Source organism: Erythrolamprus reginae, chromosome 1 (genome assembly GCF_031021105.1).
Source record: "Erythrolamprus reginae isolate rEryReg1 chromosome 1, rEryReg1.hap1, whole genome shotgun sequence".
Lineage (NCBI taxonomy): Eukaryota > Metazoa > Chordata > Lepidosauria > Squamata > Dipsadidae > Erythrolamprus > Erythrolamprus reginae.
Window position 1 is genome coordinate 376,848,391 of NC_091950.1, and position 15,833 is coordinate 376,864,223.

The 15,833-nt window shown below is 41.1% G+C and overlaps 1 protein-coding gene across 1 annotated transcript in view; it reads right to left on the reverse strand.

Annotated features, from left to right (window-relative positions):
- PYGB (glycogen phosphorylase B) overlaps window positions 1-15,833 on the reverse strand; it is a 70,962-nt gene that overhangs the window by 11,522 nt on the left and 43,607 nt on the right. Inside the window, exons 12-16 of the mRNA XM_070734696.1 lie at window positions 15,056-15,170; window positions 13,316-13,417; window positions 7,591-7,738; window positions 6,040-6,098; window positions 2,462-2,603 (exon numbers count right to left, since the gene is read on the reverse strand). Coding sequence (XP_070590797.1) covers window positions 2,462-2,603; window positions 6,040-6,098; window positions 7,591-7,738; window positions 13,316-13,417; window positions 15,056-15,170 — 566 coding nt within the window. The remainder of the gene's footprint in view (window positions 1-2,461; window positions 2,604-6,039; window positions 6,099-7,590; window positions 7,739-13,315; window positions 13,418-15,055; window positions 15,171-15,833) is intronic.

A 15,833-nucleotide genomic window follows, 5' to 3' on the forward strand; every position in this document is an offset into this window, starting at 1 on the left:
GCTGGGCGGCCGAAGGAACCTTCCCTGGGTCTTCCCCCTCTTGCTGGCGGGCGGGTGAGCGGCGGGCATCAGCGAGGAGCCGGGGTTTCCCCTTTGCGTGGGCGGCCGGGAAGACCCAGGGAAGGTTCCTTCGGCCGCCCAGCAGCTGATCTGTTCGGTAGCGCAGCAGCAGCGAGGAGCCGAATCGGGTTTCCCCTTTGCGTGGGTGGCGGGGAACGCAAACTCCACCATCTACGCATGCGCGGCCATAGAAAAAAAGGGCGTGCATGCGCAGATGGTGTTTTTACTTCCGCAACCCTACATCGCGAAAAATCAATTATCGCGAGGGGTCTTGGAACGGAACCCTCGCGATAATAGAGGGATCACTGTACAATAAAAAAAGATCAGCAAATTCTGGAAATGCACAAGTTGTACACTACCTAGGCCGGGGGTCGGTAACCTGCGGCTCGGAGCCACATGCAGTTCTTTAGGCCCTCTATTGTGGTTCCATCCCACCACTGATTGTTCCGCCCCTTGCCCCCCCCATCCCAGTCACTCTCGCCAGGCCTGGGAAATTAAGGGTGATGATGGAACATGAAGAAGCGTCTGGAGCTGATTCTCTGGCATCTCACTCTTCCTGGAGCTTCTCTTGTTGGTGCCAGGCATGCCTTGGTTGCTTGTTCTTCATCTTGAGACACTGGCCCAACCCAGCTGTGACTGACGCTGGCCTCACTAACACAAGGGTTGGTGTATGTGTGAAAATGGGATCCAGGAAAATGGGATGATAGAAAGGGCTGAGCTGTGCCTTTAAAACATGCACAAGTTTGTGTGTGTGTGTGTGTTGACCCCCTGGCCACTGTGGCGGGGGCAAGATATTGCGCATAAGCACTTGCTTGAGTTCTCTTCAAGCGAGCGCCCGCCCACCACAAGCACGCCTTTGCTGCACTTTGAGTGAGCCCAGCCGCTCAGTTGAGGAGGGTCTCCCTGCTCATGCGCACCCTCCTGGCCTCATCACAGCTGGCCAAAGGAGGGTCATCAGAGCCTTAGTGCAGGAGCGAAGTGCCAAATTTGTGCCCAAGGCAGCCTTCGCCTCCTGCTGCTTTGGGCTGGATATAGCTGCGGGGGAACGGGACGGAGGCAAGGTGATGGCTAGAGGCTTAGTGCAGGAGCGAATCAGCCCTATACTTGCCTTTGTGCCACATTTTCACTGAAAGCAGCCCTCGCCTCCCACTGCACAAGGAGGACGGGGAGAGATGAAAGAGAGAAAAGGGAATTATCGGATCATCTTTTCTATCTCTCATCTCTCTACCATTCGCGTATGTGCACACACACAAGTAGGATACCTTCCTGACCTGGGATCACAGGGGGGCAATGACAACTCCTCCTCCTGCTGCCGCCACTGCGCTCCCAGGTGAGTAGCCAGCTGCGCTGCGCTGGAGAACCAGAGCTCTTCCCTCTGTGTATTCGGGGGCAGCGGTAGCTGTCCCTCCTTTCCTGAGCCGACACGAAGGGGACCGTGGCTGGCGTGAGCTGCCCACAAAGGACGCGGAATTGCATAAAGGGGCATTAGGGCAAGAGAGAGAAATCACCCTAGTGGCCCTTTTTATGATTCCGCATCCTTTGCAGGCAGCTCAGCCCAGCCACGGTCCCCTTCGTGTTGGAACAAAGCATCACATTTCTGCTCAAGGCAGCCCTCGCCTCCTGCCTCTTCAGGCTGGAGCTTGCACCTGCCATACTCAGGCAAAGAGCTGTAGGGGATGCCGGGGGTTGGGGTGATAGCTGGAGTGAAGAGAGAAGGGGGAGAGGGAGAGGAAAGAGAGAAACCAACGATAGAGAGAGAGGAGAGGGAGAGAGAAATGACAGCTGGAGGAAACGAATGAGAGAGAGCATGAGAGAAACAAATGAGAGAGAAAGAAGGGGGACGGGAAGAAGGCCCAAGAAATGAGAGAGCTAGAGGGACAGAATGAGAGGGAAAAGAGAGGGAAATGAATGAGAGAGAGAAGGAAAAGAAATAAAAAGAAAGAGGAATATGAAAGAAACAAATGAGAGGGAGAGAAAGAGAGAAATGAGAGAGAGAAAAGGAGAGAAAAAAAGAGGGAGAATGAGAGCGAGGAAAAGGGGAGAAACAAAGAAGGGGAACAGGGAGAGAATGAAAGAGATGGAAATAAATGAGAGAGAATAGGGGGGAAAGGTAGAAAGAAAAGAAAGAAAGGGAGAAGGGGAGAAAAAAGAGAAAAACAGAAATGAGAGGGAGCAGGGAGAGAGAGAGAGACATTTCCCACAGGGAAAAAAACGGGAGTCACAAAACTTGGGTAGGCGTGGCTGGGGGTCACAGTGGGAGTGACAGAGTTGGCCAAATCCACCCAGGTTTTGTGGCTCCCAGTATTTTCATTTTCTTTTATGTGGGAAACGGGTCCAAATGTCTCTTTGAGTATTTAAGGTTGCAGACCCCTAGGCCAACCTGCTTCCAAAACTGACCTACCTTTTTCAGCAAAAGACACTCTGTAGTTCTCCAAGAATATGACTTTGAGTCTATCTCCTATGTAAGGGTCATTATTGACAATTTCTCCAATGGCTGTGATCAATCTGATAATCTTTTTTGCCATGTGATAGCCTGGAGCTGCCTGGAAGATGCAAAGGAAAAACAAATTAAGAGGGTTTTTCCCCCAAAAAAAGGAGTGATTAAAGTCACAAGGCAAATGAATACCAAAATATACCATCTGGATTTCTTAATAAGAAACCACTACTCAGAATTCATTTAAAATCCTCCATCACTCGTGGCTTTTAAGAAGAGAGTGGACAGCCACTTGTCTGGAATGGCATAGGACAGGGGTGTCAAACTCAATTTCATTGAGGGCCGCAACAGAGTTGTGTTTTACCTCAGAGGGCTGGAGGGTAGGTAGCGCTGGCCGTGGCCATGGTGGGCATGACACGGGATCGCACCTCCACACACATGGTTTTATAAAAATAGTGAGGTGCACATTTCTGTGTTTTTTAATACTTACTTGAGCTACTTGCTCACCTTTGGAGAGACCAGATCAAGAAACTGACTCCACAAGAAGAGTAGAACTATGAATTATTGACATGGGTTATGTTGTAGGATGATGAAGATATTGAGGACTTGGATTCAGATAGTGTTTATGAATTAATGGGGGGCCCGGGGTTACAGGTAGTAGAACAGGTGGGAGGCCAGCCACAGGATGGGGCTATGAGTTCAGGATCTAGTAAGGGAGAATCAGACGCTTGCTGGGTTAATCCTAAATTCAGAAGGGTTCAGAAACGTAGAGACCAAAGGCCTGGAAGAAGATATTAAGGAGAGGAATGGGTTAAATATTGTAGTGATGTATTTGGCACGTCAGGGGGATAGTGGAGAAGAAGGGTGGAGTTTCAATGTTGCTGAAAAGAAATATGGATGTGTTTTCGCCAGGCTAAAGTAAGCCAAAGTATTTTGTATTGTATTTCGTCAGTGCTGCTGTTTTTAAAGCTATGTAATTAGGAAAATAAATCTTGTCTAAGTGAAGCAGGAAAAGGAATGTGAGAAATGTGGCTAAGAGAGAGACAACGGACCGAGTGATGTCTGGAATGTGTTGAAGTACAGGAGAGCAGAGAAATAAACGGAGTTGCTTTATTCATGAAATGATGCATTTAATGAGAATTATTTGTAATTACTAAACTTCTACCAAAAACCAGAACAGGTTATAGTAGCAGAATCCTGCAAGCCTGAAAGATAAAATACTTTACCTCCCCTCCCTTTTATAACCTTCTGAATTAAGGACAGCCTCCTGGAATACTGCGGAGGCCTTGTTTTGGGCCTGGAAGGCCTCCTGCTGCACTTTGGTGGCCAAAACTGGTTGTGGGAAGCCACATGCACATACACACCCCCAGTATCCCATTTTTACTATCAGAGGCACTGTGGGCTGGTACTTTCCTATTTCCAGGCTGGCCCCACAGGCCAGATCTAAGCATTCTGCAGGCCAGATTCAGCCTGCGGGCCTTGAGTTTGACACCCCTGGTATAGGATCTCCTGCTTGAGCAGGAGGTTGTAGTAGAAGATCTCCAAAGTCCCCTCCAAGTCTGTTACCCTGTTATTATTATATGACAATGATAAAGATGAAGGAAGCCATCTTCTAAATTTATCAGCTGAAATACCTAATTCCCAAAAGGAGTGCTATACATTTATATATATGAACACTTCTATATATAGTGTTTGATCTATCCCAGTAGAAGCTCCTGCTATATATAGATCTGCCTTTTTGTTCTTAATCTTTGCTGAGGTTTGCAACTCATAGATACTTTAATAAATCCATACCGCAATAGGAATTGTCAATGCCCCTGAGTTCTTATTTCAATATGACTTTCCAAGTAAAAAGGCTGTTTGAATTACACAAGGAAACGAAGAGAGACTAAAAATATTGGCCATGAATAGTTCTTACTTTGCATATTGAAATTTTAACATAAATGTGAAGTGTGTAGGCAGGCAATGATGGGTGAAAGGAATAAATATATAGTGATACCTTGTCTTACAAACCCCTCGTCATACAAACTTTTTGAGATACGAACCCAGGGTTTAAGATTTCTTTGCCTTGTCTTAAAAACCCTTTCCGTCTTACGAACCTGAGCCCGGGTCCGTGGGCTCTCTTTCTGTGCCTGCGCTCTCTGACTGCCGAAGGGATTCCCCTGCCTTGTGACTGTCACAGCTGGGGATTTCATATTTCCTTGCATGGGAATTCCCCGCCGGAATTCCCCGCCCCCTTTTGCACTAAATTCCCCCAAAAATCTGCCCTCCAAAAGCTTCCTAAGCCACCCCAAATCACTTCCAAAGTCTTCCAAACTCACCTCTCCTTTCAAAATGCCTCGTTCCTCCTTGCTGCCTTTCTTCACTTCATTTGCCTTTGTTAGGACCTCGATTTGGGTGGCATAGGAAGCGGCTGGAGGGGTGATTTTTGGGGGAATTTAGGGCAAGATAGGAAGATTTTGAAGTGGCGATTTTTGGGAGAATTTAGTGCAAGATAGGAAGCTTTTAGAATGGTGATTTTTGGGGGAATTTGGGGCGGCGTTAGCCTTCGTTAGGACCTCCATTCCTCGGTTCTCCTTGCTGTCTGTCTCCACTCCGTAAGCCTTCCCTTTGTCCGCCTGCCGCTTTTTCTTTAAGTCTTAAAGTTTGGATTTTGCAGGAATTATTTGCTTTTACATTGATTCCTATGAGAAACAATGTTTCGTCTTACGAACTTTTCACCTTATGAACCTCGTCCCGGAACCAATTAAGTTCGTAAGACAAGGTATCACTGTATATGTGTTGTGGTTAGCTCTGGCCCGACTCCTGCCCCAAGGACTGTGGATGTGGGGGAGACATTCACATGCCGCAGGCCTGTTTTGCTCCTGGTGGAATCTGCTTATGAAGGCTCCTCTGACCAAAAAGACATGAGTGACAGGGAGGAGGAGAGTGTGGCAGGCAGCTCAGAAGGAGATCAATTATCTAGCTCCTCCTTGGATTCGGAACAAGAGTTAATGATACAGCCACGCATGCGTAGAGTGATGCATAGGCAGCAACAACTGAAAGATTATTATCAAAGAAAATGAGGCCACCTGTGGTTGGGTGGGGCTGTGGTAATTAGTGAGGCTGCTTTAAATAGCAGCCTGTGGGTTTGGCCATTGTGGAGGATTATCTGATCGTTGTGTTTCGTGCCTGCCTTGCTGACTTCAACCTTTGTGTGCTGATTTTTCCCTGCTTTGAGACTAAACCAGAGCAAAGTGTGTTTCACTTTGTGAAAGAAGGACTGTGAATTGCCTCACAGCTGCAAGCTAAGTATCTCAGAACTGATAAGGGACTTGTACAAATTACCAGTTTGTTTGGAGACAAGTGCTCTTTGCTATACAAAAAGAGTGCTTAGTTTATTTGAATTTTCGATATAAAGAACATTGTTTTGAATTTTCAAACGTGTGTGTGTCTGAAATTTGTATCTGTGAATTTTCGGGAGGATTCTACCAGAGAGCTCGACAGAACAATATGTAGTCTTAAATACTAAGAAGTAAACTTAGCTTCACACTGAAATTCTTTACCTTTCCTCCAATCATAACTGTTCTTGGCACATAGGATTTTTTAGGGTCTTTTCTTATACCTGAAAAAAACCACAATAAAATTAAGACAGAGGAACATTATTTTTAAAATGGATGATTTTTTAAAAAGAAAGAATTAACAAAAATAATTCCACAAATTTACTTTCTGTGACATGTATAACTCCTATTTCAAGATAAGAATATCACTGAGAGGGGAAAAGCCATACATTTATAATTTAGGACAAAGTTATACTTGTTTCCTTAGACCAATAAGGGAAAATTTGTAGTTTTGAGATATTTGCCTAAGATCTAATCATGTAGTAGGATTGTATTATTATCCTTCTCACCCTTCCTTTTACCTACCGTATTTTTTGGTCTATAAAACAGATTCCTCCCCCAAAAAGTGGGTGGAAATGTCTGTGTGTCTTATACAGCCCCGCCCACATGCCATCCCCCACACGCTGTTTTCCGTCTCCACATGCCCCATTTTCAGCTTCAACGCATCCCATTTTTGGTCTATTCCAAGCGGCGGGGATTGCTACCACTAGCGATCACCGCCACTGATAGGCAGCGGTGATCTTCGCCACCTGGAACAGGCTAAAAACAATACATGTGGAAGCTGAAAACAGGACACACGGAAGTAGCAATAAGTGGCGGCGATCTTCGCAGCCTGGAAAAGCTAATTGGCAGTATTCAGGGAGGCCTACCCAACTTCCAATCAGCTATTCATGCTAAATCAGGCTGCGATAACATGCTGAAGCTGACCAGGATGTTTGCTGCAAGGATGCTAGCCAGATGAATATTGATGTATGCTGGGAGGCAGAGGCAGGTTTTTTTTTTTTTTTTCATTTTCCTCCCCAAAAGCTAGGTGCATCTTATGGTCCAGAGCGTCTTATAGTGTGAAAAATATGGTATTCCTATTGGTGTGATATGACTATCATTTATTGGTTGTATCTTATGCTGTATAATTATATTATACGAGTCTCCAGAGAGGGGTGGCATACAAATCTAATAAATTATTATTATATTATTATTACTATATCTTGTGATATATGTTTTGTCACTTTGTTGTTTGTATGTATACCGAGAGCTTTTGCACCAGAGACCAATTCCTTCTGTGTTCAATCAATTCCTTATGACACCAATAAGGAATATTCTATTTTATCACATTTCTAGCATGAAATGACAATCATACCAATTTCATTTTGTGAAATATTACATGATCTTTTTTGTCTGCTTGTTTATGACATGGTTCCGTGTTAAGATTTTGATCTCACCAAGGCTTCAATTATGTGTACCAATTCAGCTCAGGTTTCTGAATATGCTTCTTAACAAAGGCTAGTTTCCATCTTAAGTTCTAGCTTACTGAAGCATCATATTCAGAATAAAAGGACATGGTTGCTTCAACAGACATACAGTATATCTTCAGGTTACTTTCTGCTTGCTACCCAAATCCTTTTCATATAGACATTTTTTTCCACACTAATGTAGGAATATTATTATTAATGTTATATAGAAGGATTTAAAAGCTTTGATGCTGGCAAAAAAACTCACGATTATATAGAGTGATTATATGTAGGCAATTGAGGAGCTGCCTCTTGTATTCATGGATTCTCTTGACGTGCACATCAAACATAGAGGATGCATTAATTTTCACTTTGTACTGTTCCTCCAAGTATGCTGAGAACTTCAGTTTATTCTCCTGCCAAAAAGACATTGTAAGTTGATCGTGGAAAATTTAAACAGACATTCAACTCAAGTGCCTGGCCTAAATGGAATTTTTAAAAAAGATAGTATCTACTATATCATATAAATATAATTTTGCTAGGAGGTAGCATGGAAATGAATGTGATAAATAAATGAAGTTAGCTAGCTAGAGGTAAATACATGTGGTCTTTGATTTATGACCACAATTGGGATTGGAATTTCCTTCCTAAATTACTGAAGTCATAAGTTGAGTTGGAAATGATTTTATGATCATTTTTATGGCAGCTGCTAAGCAAATCACCATAATTATTAAGGTCATTAAACAGATCACACCTCCCTAATGGTATTTTTTGGTCAGCAATTAGCAAAAAAAGGTTGCAAATCATAATCATGTGATTGCCGAATTCTGCAACTGGTTGAGCCAAGTGCTTAGCGCCCAAATTACAATCACCAATCTCATGACTTGCAGGGATAGTATGATGATCATAAATTGTGAATGTAAGTCATAAATTACTTTTTCTGAAGCCATTGTCACTTCACTGTGAGTTGAGAGGTTATATAAATTTTTTTTTTTTTTAAATTTTTTATTATTAAAATATAGACATATACATCGTTATATACAACGTATGATACAAGATACAATGCGGGTATATCACATATAAAGGGAAAAGACAACAAAAAAACAAGAACAAAAAACAAACAAACAAACAAAAAAAAAACCTAATAACAATATCGGCGAATAAGCAGGGGAGTTGAATTGAAAACGAAAATTAGATCTAGATATTTTTGCTCAGTTAACATATTTCAAATAGGTTATCAAGAGTGTTAGAAGCCAGCGTTGCATTTACATATATTGTTAGGAAGTTCGCAAAAAATAATAATAGGTTTAGATAGTTAAATATATATACAGTCTCATGTAATAATATTAGATAATGAAATACTTTATACCGGATTTGTAACAGTTCATGGCTTGTTTTTTTTTTCTTTTTTGGTTTTTAACCTTCTTAAAGCCTATTGGTCTCTCTGTTGTTTTCTAGCCATTTATAGAGAGGGTCCCAACAACTGTTAAACGTATCTGACGGTTCGTTCCTGACTAATAGGGTCAGTTTCGACATTTCTGCGCAGTACATTATTTTCCTAAGTATTGCTTCTTTTGGGGGAAGATCTTCATTTTTCCACCACTGCGCGTATGTAAGTCTTGCTGCAGTAGTTAAATGGATGATAAGATGAGCTTGGGGTTTTGACAGTTTTTGCCTAGTTATACCTAGTAGAAAACACTCAGGGGTTTTGTCGAACGTCAAATTTAATATTTCCTCAATCCAATTTCCAATCATCACCCAATAGGTTTTGGCTTTACTGCATTCCCACCATATATGAAAGTAGGTACCCAATTCTTGTTGACATTTCCAGCAGATTGGTGAAAGTTTGTTGTTCACTTTGGTTAATTTAATTGGGGTAATATGCCAACGGTAAAACATTTTGACCAGGTTTTCTTTATATGAGGTGGCAATGGTCAGTTTATAGTTCTTTGTCCAAAGTGTTTGCCATTCCTCCTCTTTTATCTCTTTTTTAAGATCAAGGTGCCATTTCTTAACATTGGATTTTTGGTTGAAAGAGTCCAAGTCATTGTAATTTAAGAAGCCATAGAAGTTTTTGATTATCTTGTCTTGTGGACCTATACATAGCTTATCTAGCAAAGCATTTTTGGTAATCCCGGAATTTTTGGTGTCTTTGTTAAATTTGGTCTGGATCTGAAGGTATTCCCACCATTCCACTTTTTGGCCCAAATTCTCAAGTTCTAATCTTGTTTTAATTGTCCCATTTAGGTTTAAAATGTCTTTATATCTTATTATATTATTTCTCTTATGTAAATTAGGATGTACATAGGCTTCTAAAGGAGCATACCACATGGGAATTCCTTTGTATAATTTAGTTTTAGTTTTTTTCCAGGTGCCAATTAACGATTTTCTAATCAGGTGGTTGGAGAAGTATTTGTGGGTTGACGGCTTTTCGTCCCAGAGATAGTAATGCCACCCTGCATGGAGGTCATGGCCTTCTAATTTAAGAAGTCTAGTGTTTAATAAACTCATCCAATCTCTTGTCCAGTCTAGCGATGCAGCAATATAGTAGTTCTTCCAATTTGGAAGAGCCAGACCGCCCTCTTCTTTTTTCCCTTGTAAGTATTTTAGACGAATTCGGGGCCGTTTGTTTTGCCAGATAAAATTGTTGGTTATTTTAGTCAATTTGGTAAAAAAATCCTGTTTTACTTGTATAGGGATAGTTTGAAATAAAAACAGTATTTTAGGCAGAGTGTTCATTTTTATGGCTGCAATTCTCCCAAGGAGAGATAGTTGTAAATTCCTCCATTTTGACAGGTCTTTATTTATCTTGTCCAGTAATATATCGTAATTATTTGATTTCAAGCTTGACACTCTATTTGTCAAATTGATGCCAAGGTATTTGATTTTTGTGACAATTTGAATATCCAACTTAGCAGATAAAATATCTTTTTGTGCTTGTTGCATGTTTTTTGTTAAAATTTGGGTTTTAGTTTTGTTTATTTTGAGGCCTGCCACTGTACCATATTCTTCCAGAACTTCTAATAATTTAGGACCTGATTTTAAAGGATCTTCTAAGATTAATACCAAATCGTCTGCGAAAGCTTGGAGCTTATAAATTTCTTTCTTACAATTTAGACCCCGTATGTCTTCCTTGTCTCTAATTATTCTTGTTAGTACCTCAAGTGTTAAGATGAATAGTAAAGGGGACAATGGACAACCTTGTCTTGTGCCTTTGTGTAAAGAGATTTTGGTTGATGTATCTCCGTTGAGGATTATATAGGCCGATTGGACAGAGTAAATAGCTTTTATTGCGTTAATAAATTTGGGGCCAAATTCCATAAACTCAAGCTGTTTTATCATAAATTTCCAAGATACATTGTCGAAGGCCTTCTGGGCGTCGAGAAATATTAACGCCACTTGTTTCTCATTATGGGCTTCATAGTATTCGAGCGTGTCTAGTACAATTCTAATATTATTCTTTAGCTGTCTCCCGGGGAGAAAACCGTTCTGATCTGGATGTATAAAATAATTTAAAAAACTTTTGATTCTGTTCGCTAAGATAGAGGTGAATATCTTGTAATCGGCATTTAAGAGAGAGATCGGGCGATAATTAGCTATATCTGTATGGTCTGTATCTTTTTTTGGAATTAATGCTAGGTTTGCTTCTGTCCATGAATTTGGGATTTTGCCTCTATCTAGAGCTTCGTTTAACGTCTCTAAAAAGGCTTTTTCCATTTCTTTAGGGAGGTCTTTATAAAGTTCTGTGGGGAGTCCATCCGGACCTGGTGCTTTGTTGTTTTTTTGATTTTTTATTACTTCCTTTAATTCTGTTTCAGTAATCGGTTTATTGATTATATTGACCATATCTTGTGGTACTTTAGGGAGTTTAGCCTGTTCTAGGGTTTCTTGAATTTTTGCGTCTTGGGTATTATTTTGTATAGTTTCAGAATACTCATAAAGTTTACTATAAAAATCGCTAGCAATCGTTTTTTTCCTTTCCAAGTCATGACATGGTTCCCCATTTTTGTTTTTTAAACAGTTTATCAGTTTCTTTTCCTTTTGCTTCCTGAGCTTATTAGCTAGCCATTTGCTAGGTTTGTTGGCATTCTCAAAATTGTATTGATTAGTTCTTTTTATTTGTTGTGCCCAGTTTTGTTGGTCGATTAAGTTTAGTTGGTGTTTAATATGTAGCATACTTTGTTTGATTTCTTTTTTAGTGGGGAAGTTCTGAAGTTCTTCTTCTAAAGCCCTATACTCTTCTTCTAAATTAGCTAACTTCTGTTTTTTTTTGTTTAAATTCTCTAGCCATGAATGATATAGCTATCCCTCTAATAACAGCTTTGGCTGTATCCCAAACGTTTTGAAGGCTAGTATCCTCTTTTGAATTTTCTTGGAAGAAATAGTTCATTTCAGTTTTAAGTTTTTGTTTAAAATCTTCCTGACTTAAAATAGATTTCTGAAGCGACCATCTACAACTCTGTTTATTCCCTTTCCAACAAACTTTGAGCGCACTATGATCAGAAATATAATTAGGTTCTATATCTATCGAGTGGATTTTAGTGTTAATTTCTATTGTCGACCAGACCATATCCAATCTTGACCAAGATTGATGCCTATCAGAATAAAAGGTAAATTTTTTAAGTTTGGGGTTTCTGTCCCTCCAGCTATCTTTCAATTTTAGTTCTTTAATTAGATCGAAAAAGGTTTTAGGTAGAATTCTTTTCTTTTGTTTAGTCTTTTTGTCATTCTTATAGTCCATTTCGTTGTTAGTTATGCCATTAAAGTCCCCTAATAAGCAGATGTTCTCAGTGGAATGCTCTCTGATGGTGATTAATAGTTTTTTGTAAAACTTTTCTTGGCCTTCATTCGGGGCATAAATATTTATTAAAGTTATTTTGTCTTTTTCTATGGTAAGTTCTAGAATTAAAATTCTGCCTTCTCTATCTTTATATTTCAATTCAGCTTGAATATTAGGATTGATATAACATATTACACCTCTCTTTTTTTCCCCGGCAAGCGACGTAAACAGATTTCCAAGTTTATTTCTTTTGAGTAGGTGCTCAAATTTTTTTTTGATGTGCACTTCTTGCAATGCAATAATGTCGAAGTTTAATTTAGCTATTTTATTTAAAGTTTGGCTTCTTTTTTTTGGTGCATTTAGGCCATTTATGTTAATTGAGTATAGCTCAATTCCTTTGTTTAATTTTCCTTGTGACAAGTTTAAGTTATCTGTACTTGGGTCTTGTTGCCCTAGTGCTTCTAGTTTCTTTTGGGTATCCTGTATAGCCATTGTTGCCTAAAGTTAGTTTATCAGTAGCCTGAGTTCTTTCTAAACTTGTTGGGCTCTGTTCTATAGGTTGTACGCTAGTGGAAGGGAGGGTCATTGTTCCGGTATCGTCTTGGTTTTCAGGAGTTCGGTCGGTAGAGAAATTTTTGTCGAAAAATTCTTCAGCTTTTTCGACAGAGTCTATTTTTATTTTCCTATCTTGCCAGGTCACCAGCATACCCTCTGGGACCAGCCATCTGAAATTTATATTGTGTCTGGTCAATTTTGCTGACAGAAAGGTGTATGGCCTACGAAGGTCTCTGACGTGTTTTGGGACCTGTTTTAATATTACCAATTGTCTCCCTTTATGTTCTATAGGGTCTTCCCGTGCTCTGTGAAGGATTTCATCCCTGACTGATTTTTTGATAAATTTGATGTGGACTTCTTTGGGGAGGTTATGGCGTCTAGCGTAATTAGTGTTTATACGATAGGTTATATAAATTTGTTTACTAAATAAATAAACCTTCTAACAGTAGTTAAACAAATGGTTGTGAGGATGAGATTGATAGAGCGATAGATATGACAGGGCTTTATTGTTCTCTGAGCTTGCTTGTTTTTTACAGATGTTTCATTACCCCAAGCAAGGTAACATCGGTGTAGAAAGGATGATAGACAGACAGACAGACAGACAGACAGACAGACAGATATCTAGATAATAGAGCAAAGTACCTGTTGCAATTATTACCTGTTTGACTTTAGCTACATCCCTAATAAAAGCTTCATCATTGACAAAATCCAGCAGCTTCTTTAGCTGGCTAAGATCAGTTAGGAAATCTTCCCCAATTCTCTATATAAAGAGAATAAAAATTATAATTAACAGAACTGATATATTTTTGACAGCTGAATGCTTCTATTACTATGTACATTTTTCATTGTTAAGAATCACATGTAATGTTTTGATACTGAGATGAAATCTGGTTCACTCTTATAGGTTTTGTTGACAATGAATAGGCTAAATTAGGACTAACCACTGAATTGGATACTGGACATAATACAAGATGATTCTGCCAAAATGGAAAAGCTGAGACAAAACAAATAAAAACAACAGCATCTCTATCCTTTCCCTTGATATCAAATGTCTTCCCCTGATGTGGCTCAATCAAGAGAGGATCCACTGGCAGATGCAGTATTTGGGGGAAGGTAATGGTGGGCAGCACCCTTTGTGGCCAGGTGTGGAGCTCCGGTAGGTCCCCTGCACCCAAATGCAGAGCTCCGGTAGGTCTCCGGCACCCAGGTGCGGAGCTCCAGTAGGTCTCCTGCACCCAGACGTGGAGCTCCGGTAGGTCCCCTGCACCCAGACGTGGAGCTCCGGTAGGTCCCCTGCACCCAGGTGCGGAGCTCCGGTAGGTCCCCTGCACCCAGGTGCGGAGCTCCGGTAGGTCCCCTGCACCCAGATGTGGAGCTCCGGTAGGTCCCCTGCACCCAGGTGTGGAGCTCCGGTAGGTCCCCTGCACCCAGGTGTGGAGCTCCGGTAGGTCCCCTGCACCCAGATGTGGAGCTCCGGTAGGTCCCCTGCACCCAGATGTGGAGCTCCGGTAGGTTTCTTGCACCCAGGTGTGGAGCTCCGGTAGGTCTGGAACCGTGCACTCGCGCAACCAGCAACATGCCAGTGATTTTTGCCGGGTTTTTTGCTTCTGTCCATGCACGGAAGCAAAGAAATAGGCAAAAACCGGCCAAGTATTGCATGCACTAGTGTCCTCATGTAATTGAGGTTTGGGCAAAAATTGCTGCTTTTTGCTTCTGCGCATGCACAGAAACAAAAAAGCGGTGAAAATGGCCCAAATCTCACTCACGCGAGGATGCCCATGCAGGATTTCAACTGCTGCCCATGCGCAGCACCCAAATCTTATGCGTGCACACCAGATGCATGTGCGTGTGTATTGAGTGCACTGTGGGCGCCGGTGATTGGCAGCCCATCACTGGGAGAAGGCATGCCAATATTTGGAGTAATAATGCTAACTAACTGACTTGTTTTTATAAACATTAAGGTAGATAAATGCTAATAATAATAATATTAATTATAGTTATTTTTATGATCAGCCGACACAGACTTAAAGATTAAGCACTCTGGTTAAATTTTACGTTTCAAAAGAAAATTTAAGTAAGAAGAAGTGTCTACCCGATACAAAGTTGAACATGACTTTTCTCTAATCTGAATGCAGACTTACTATTTATCTATAGTTGTTTACAGATTCAAAATCATACTTTTATCAATCACTATATTGTTATGCTGTGCTCTGGAATCATCCTAAGTATCAGACCAGATAGTTTGTACTACATTGTCTCTTCTTTCTCCCCTCTTTTTGAAAGCAGGGACAATATTTGCTTCTTTCCAGTCATCTGGCGCTTCATCAGACTGCAGCTCAAACCCAACCAAGTATTTCTACAAGCATTTCCTATTGGCTGATAATGTCTTGTATCTTACCTCCACAATGACCTCAGAGAGTCCTGGGTTACACAGCAGAAGCCATCGTCTGGGAGTGATACCATTGGTTTTATTTTGAAATTTTTCTGGCTCTATCTCATAGAAATCGTTGAATCTACAATGTATATGAGTGAGAAAGTTTTAACAGGAACAGAATGTAATACACATTATTTGATGCCAATTGACACCATTAACTCTTTAGCAGCTCGAAGCAACCGTAAAAAAGAGAATGAAGTCATAGAATATGTTTATGAAAAATATAATCCAGATCTTGAGCAGTGCTTCCACATATACCAAAGTGTTGTGGTTACCTCTGGCCCAGCTCCTGCCCCAAGGACTGTAGATGTGGGGGAGACATCCACATGCTGCAGGCCTGTTTTGCCCCCCCGGTGGAATCTGCTGATGAAGGCTCCTCTGACCAAGAAGACATGAGTGACAGGGAGGAGGAGAGTGGGGCAGACAGCTCCGAAGGAGATCAATTATCTAGCTCCTCCTTGGATTCAGAACAAGAGTTAATGATACAGCCACGCATGCGGAGAGCGATGCATAGGCAGCAACATCTGAGAGATTATTATCAAAGAAAATGAGGCCACCTGTGGTTGGGTGGGGCTGTGGTAATTAGGGAGGCTGCTATAAATAGCAGCCTGTGGGTTTGGCCATTGTGGAGGATTATCTGATGGTTGTGTTTCGTGACTGCTTTACTGACTTTGACTTTTTGTGTGCTGATTTTTCCCCGCTTTGAAACTAAACCAGAGCAAAGTGTGTGTCACTTTGTGAA